Source organism: Leucopleurus acutus (assembly GCF_964270905.1).
Source record: "Leucopleurus acutus genome assembly, chromosome: 5".
In the NCBI taxonomy this organism is placed as follows: Eukaryota; Metazoa; Chordata; class Mammalia; order Artiodactyla; family Delphinidae; genus Leucopleurus; species Leucopleurus acutus.
Genome location: NC_139147.1, coordinates 143478678 through 143484677, shown reverse-complemented (window position 1 = coordinate 143484677; position 6000 = coordinate 143478678). Strand labels below are relative to the sequence as shown.

The 6000-nt window shown below is 49.1% G+C and overlaps 1 protein-coding gene across 3 annotated transcripts in view; it reads left to right on the top strand.

Moving 5' to 3' along the window:
- The first annotated feature begins 4890 nt into the window (after nt 1–4890).
- TOP2B (DNA topoisomerase II beta) overlaps nt 4891–6000 on the top strand; it is a 67072-nt gene continuing 65962 nt past the window's right edge. For all 3 annotated transcript variants that reach the window (XM_082839425.1, XM_082839424.1, XM_082839423.1), the window contains exon 1: nt 4891–5467. In XM_082839425.1, the coding sequence (XP_082695551.1) occupies nt 5402–5467 (66 nt within the window). In that variant the 5' untranslated portion in view covers nt 4891–5401. The remainder of the gene's footprint in view (nt 5468–6000) is intronic.

Sequence of the window (6000 nt, the reverse complement as noted above, 5' to 3'; positions counted from 1 at the left end):
TAGAAATGCTGAAACCCAAAAGGCTACATTGGTGGTACCTTTCTTCTCTAACTTGAGCATATACTTCTAAAGAAATATTGATATAACAAAGTAAATTACATTGAAAACATTTAATAGTCATTATCTGGAAAACCATTTATTGAGTTTACTGAATTTTTCTTCTTTGCCTAGCAACTTTCTATATATTTATGATCCATAAAAGCTAACGCAATAAGAGGAAGGGAGAGGTAAAATTGCAGACACTGAATCTTGAATTCAAATATTAACTTCTTTAAATGCTCACTGGGTTAAAGATTAGCACCTCTCCCCTACCTCCCAACTGAACCTCAGTGTTGGAACAAGACATGATTTAAGTGGAAACTCTGTTGAAACTTTGCCAGGTATCTAGAAGTATAGTTTTGAGTTTCTATCCTAGTTAAATCAATCTTTTTTTTTTGCGGTACGTACGCGGGCCTCTCACTGTCGTGGCCTCTCCCGTTGTGGAGCACAGGCTCCGGACGCACAGGCTCAGCGGCCATGGCTCACGGGCCCAGGGGCTCTGCGGCACGTGGGATCTTCCCGGACCGGGGCACGAACCCGCGTCCCCTGCATCGGCAGGCGGACTCTCAACCACTGTGCCACCAGGGAAGCCCAAATCAATCATTTATTGATTAAAATACCTGCTGTATTTAAGCTCAATGAAAGGTGTGACACATCAGGTAAACTGTTGATTAAATAGCAAAGGGATGCATATAAATTGCTTTTTTACTGAAAAGCTTAGCTCAAAACTACACTGCACACAAGGTGTAAACTCAAGGCAGAGACTACATCCTTATAACCTTGAATTCTTAGGTCCTGAGTACCTAACACATAGCAGACATTTAATATTTTTTTGATTGCTGTAATAGGGAGACATAAGATCTAAGAATAAAAATTCTAAAGTAGTTAGGATAAATTCCCATGGAAGCTATTCAGAAAGCTTGATTAAATAAAGGCCTTTATGTTGACAGTTAATGGAATTGACTTTGATTTCTACAATTTTTCATTTTGGCTGGTGCCTGCCATGGGGTGGAAATTAAGTCTTGAAATGTAATAAATGCATGAATAAAGTACTATTACAAACGAGACAAACCTTGACATAGAAGGTTTTTTTAAATTGAAGTATAGTTGATTTACAATGTTGTGTTAATTACTGCTGTGCAGTGAAGTGATTGTTATACATGTTTTTTTTCATTCTTTCCCATTATGGTTTATCGCAGGATACTGAATACAGTTCTCTGTGCTATACAGTAGGACCTTGTTGTCTATCCATTCTATATATACAAGCTTACATCTGCTAACCTCAAACTCCTAATCCATCCCTCCCCCAACCTCCTCCCCCTTGGCAACCACCGGTCTGTTCTCTATGTCCATGAGTCTGCTTCCGTTTTGTAGATAGGTTCATTTGTATCATATTTTAGCTTCCACATATAAGTGATATTATATGGTATTTGTGTTTTTCTGACTTACTTCACTTAGTATGATAATCTTTAATTGCATCCTTGTTGCTGCAAATGTCATTATTCCATTCTTTTTTATGGCTGAGTAATATTCTATTGTATATATGTAGCACATCGTTTTTTATTTTTTAATTTATTCATTTTTGGCTGTGTTGGATCTTTCGTTGCTGCACGTGGGCTTTCTCTAGTTGCTGCGAGCGTAGGCTACTCTTTGTTGTGGTGTGCAGGCTTCTCATTGCAGTGACTTCTCTTGTTGCAGAGCACGGGCTCTAGGCACACGGGCTTCAGCAGTTGTGGCACGTGGGCTCAGTAGTTGTGGCTCGTGGGCTCTAGAGCGCAGGCTTAGTAGTTGTGGCACACTGGCTTAGTTGCTCTGCTGCATGTGGGATCTTCCTGGACCAGAGATCGAACCTGTGTCCCCTGCATTGGCAGGCGGATTCTCAACCACTGCGCCACCAGGGAAGTCCCTGTACCACATCTTCTTTATCTATTCATCTGTTGATGGACATCTAGGTTGTTTCCGTGTCTTGGCTCTTGTAAATGGTGCTGCTGTGAACACAGGGGTCCATTTATCTTTTTGAATTATAGTTTTGTCTGGCTACATGCTCAGGAGTGGGATTGCTGGATCATATGGTAATTCTATTTTTAGTTTTCTGAGGAACCGCCATACTGTTTTCCATAGTGGCTGTACCAACTTACATTCCCACCAACAGTGTAGAAGGGCTCCCTTTTTTCCACATCCTCTCCAGCATTTATCTGTACAGTTTTTAATGATGGCCATTCTAACCGGTGTGAGGTGGTACCTCATTGTAGTTCTGATTTGCATTTCTCTAATAATTAGCAATGTTGAGCATCTTTTCATGTGCTTATTGGCCATTTGTATTTCTTCTTTGGAGAAGTGTCTATTTAGGTCTTCTGCCCATTTTTCGATTGCGTTGTTTATTTTTGTCGTTGTTGAGTTGTATGAGCTGTTTGTGTATTTTGGAAATTAAGCCCTTGTTGGTCACGTGTTTTGCAAATATTTTCTTCCATTCTGTAGGTTGTCTTTTCATTTTTGTTTGTTTTCGCTGTGCAAAAGTCTGTAAGTTTGATTAGGCCTCATTTGTTTATTTTCATTGGTATTTCTATTGCCTTGGGAGACTGACCTAAGAAAACATTGGTACGATTTATGTCAGAGAATGTTTTGCCTATGGTCTCTCATAGAAGCTTTTTAATATGGCAATTATTGCAATAATTACTCTGTAAATGGAAGTTACTTGACAAAACCCCAGAAGGGAAAGCTGCACTGAAGTTCAACACAATCACTTTTATCATAAATATATGCTGCAGGAAGTGAAACAGGTCAGCGTGTCTTCAGGAGCGGAGATGCTTGTGATCTATGTACATTGTCCCCTTCATGGCGAACCTCTGCTTTAAACTGTTGATTTGCATTTATATTCAACAGCTCCTTTATTTGTGATTCTTTTAGGTAAGTCAGTATTTTCATAAGAATAAACAAGTTACGTTTACTAGAGGGTCTTCATGCTTCGAAGGCTAAAGACCTCAGTGCCTCATGTACAAGGCAAGTGAAAAGATGAACGTGAATTTCCATTAGTTAACCCATCTGACTTTTGATTATATGGTTTTATTCATTTGAAAATTTGAGACTGAAGAGCTTTGAAAACTGAAGTTTAAAAAAAGAGATGGCTATATATTTTATAGCTTGGCTTCTATTAAACACATATATCTTTTATTTTATTAAAAAACAACCCCTCAGAGCCCTTAAAATTATTTACCCCTTTTCAAACTTGTAGAATATATGTGTACTTTGAAGATGTAAAGACAGAGTAAGTACAAGAGCAAAAATCCTCAATTTAAGGAGGAGCAAACAGAGGTCCGTGAAGTTAAATACCAAGGCAGGAATACTTAGCTGATCAGGTTCAGAGCCCAGATTAGACCCTGGTCTGTCTGATTTACAAGCTGGCACCTCAAGTTCAAGGTAAAGGCTTCACTGTTCTGAACTAAGGTCCCAAATATGCCAAAATTATATGGCCGCTAGAGAGCTAATTAAGAAAAACTATGTCTAAATTATTTCCATGTTTCAGAGTTCTCCTCCTCTTAGGATTCAGAAGTCAGTTGAAAGCTGTGACCCGAGACATTTTTGTTTTCCCTTGAGAGGAAATGCACAGTTGGAAGTTCACAAAAACACCTTTTCAAGAGGCAGCAATAAGGTTTTCATCTTTTTAAAAAGCTCTCTTGTCCCAGCGATTTGATAGCACTTCATGCCCTCAAGTAAGCATGTTGGTGATAACTCCCTCTTAGCTTGTCTCACAAGTCAGGCTATCAGTGACTTGAAATCAGGGGCCCCGGTTTTATTTGGAGCCCACGGCAGAGCCTGGTACAGGGTGGCGGAGTGTGGCATGGATTTCCATCCAAAAGCAGGACAAAGCCAAGCCATCTTCCTCTGCCAGACCGTGCTGCGGCTGTGTGGGTGATTTTCTTCCTTAGAAAGCTTTGATGTGAATGACATGATTCCTTGGTGCGTGCACTGGGACATTAAAGAATTAAACGTACTCTTAGAGACAGAAGGCACGGTTCTGGACAGAAGAGAATGGAACGTGACAGTGACATGTCCTCATTGTTCAGAAAAGAGAGAAGGTCAACAAAGAGTAGACTCGGAACCCTCGGTCCACCCGGCATTCTTTCCCGGGAACGTTCTCTGTGCGTCCCGTATCATTTAAGTTTTTTAAAAGCAGTTTTCTTGAAACACACCGGGTCTCTTTCGCGGTGAGGGGAGGAAAGGGCGGGAGGAGATGGAGGAGGGGAGGTCTGAGCAAAGGATTCTTCCACAGCAGCGTCCACTCGGGGCCTCGGGAGGCCAGGGTCACGGGGCCCTCCTTGCACCAGTGATCTGCAACGTCCCGCCTGCGGTTTACAACCGCTCTTTAAAAATACTTTCCCTTTGGGACGGCGGCTCCCGACTGCTTCCTGCCCCCTCCCCGCCCCCTCCCACGGCCCAGGGCAAGGAAGGGCCTGGGCTTCGCCCTCAGGGCTAGAGTAAACAGCGCGGTCGGAGGATTAAAATCGACCCAAGGCCAAGTCGACCTTTTCCCTTTGCCGCCCTCAAATGACCCTTGACTGCAGCCCCTGCTCTGCCTTCAAACGGAAAACCCTCAGACACACACGCAAACAAAAAACCCCAAGTCTTCCCTTCGGTTGCTACCCGCAATGACGATTCCCGTTCGGGTCCCGCCCCTCCGGGGGCTTGGGAATTTGGGATTGGCCGATAGGTTGGCCGACGGGGCGCCGATTGGGCGCCGCGGCGTGAGTGACAGCGGGGCGGCCGCTGCTCCCGCCCGCCCTCCCCCGGCCACCCCAGCCCTCCCCGGGGTGCGAGTGTGTGCGGTGTTATGCCGGACAGGAGGGAGGCGACCGCGGCCGCGGCGGCTCCGCTTATTGTCCCTCTCGGCGAGTGGATGTGAAGAAGTCGGGCTGTGGCGCGGCCGACACAAGCGGCTTAGGCGCCGGCGGCGGCGACCCTGCTTCCGCTCCCCGAGGGCGGCCTCCGCGGAGCCTGAGGAAGGACAGGGAGCCGCCGCGTCCCCGCCGCGTTCGGACGCCCGCGCTCGGGGCCTCGGCCGGCCCGGCGGGGAGGAAGCAGCGCCGCCGCCCACCGCCGGCCTCCGCGCTTCCTGCTCCGGCGTCGCCTCCTCGGCGGCCGCGCAGGCCCGGGCGCCGCGGCCGCGCGCCTCGAGTTTGAGGGCGGCGGGCGGCGAGGCCTCCTCGGCGGGCTCGGCCGGGCGTCCGCCCCGGGGTCGGCGATGGGGCACGGGGGGCGGCGCCGCTAGAAGAGCGGCGGGCGCGCGGTCGGTGCGGAGCGGCGGGGCCGGGTGGCCCGCGGGAGGCGGAGCGGCGGCCTCGGGCCGGGAGCGGAGGAGCGCGCCATGGCCAAGGCGGGCGGCGGCGGCAGCGGCGCGGGAGCTGGCGGCCTCGGGGCGCTGACCTGGGTGGTGAGTGGGGGCGGCGGGGCGGGGGTCTGGGCCGGGGCATTGTTCCCGGGCGGCCGTGGAGGGCTCCGCCCGGTGGATCCTGCTGGGGGTGGGGGAGGACAGGGGGAAATCCGGGCCCCCAGAGGCGCGCCCCGTCGGGGCGCCTGCCGGCAGAACCCCGCGCCCGCCCCTTTTCTTTCTTCTCCACCTCGGCGGGGGCTTGGGCTGCGGGCGCGCAGCATGCACTTGAAACTTTGGGGGGCAGACCGTGAGCAGGACTGGGGGCTCCCACGCTTCATTTTCTTTGCTGTTGCGCAAGCTTTGTAGGGCGGTGGGGCAGGAGATGGTGGGGATGGCAGGGGTGCGTGTGTGACTGTGTGGGTCAGCGGTTGCTCCAAATGTGTCTTAAGAGAAGCCGGGAGAGCGGTGCGGGCCCGTGTGCGTGTGCTGTAAGTGCCACCATGTGTGACGCTGTCGCGTCTCAGGGAAGAATGGATTTGGTGAGGGATGCGACTGCAGCCGTGTGCACTTCAGTGCCGAGGGTCTCGTTCTGT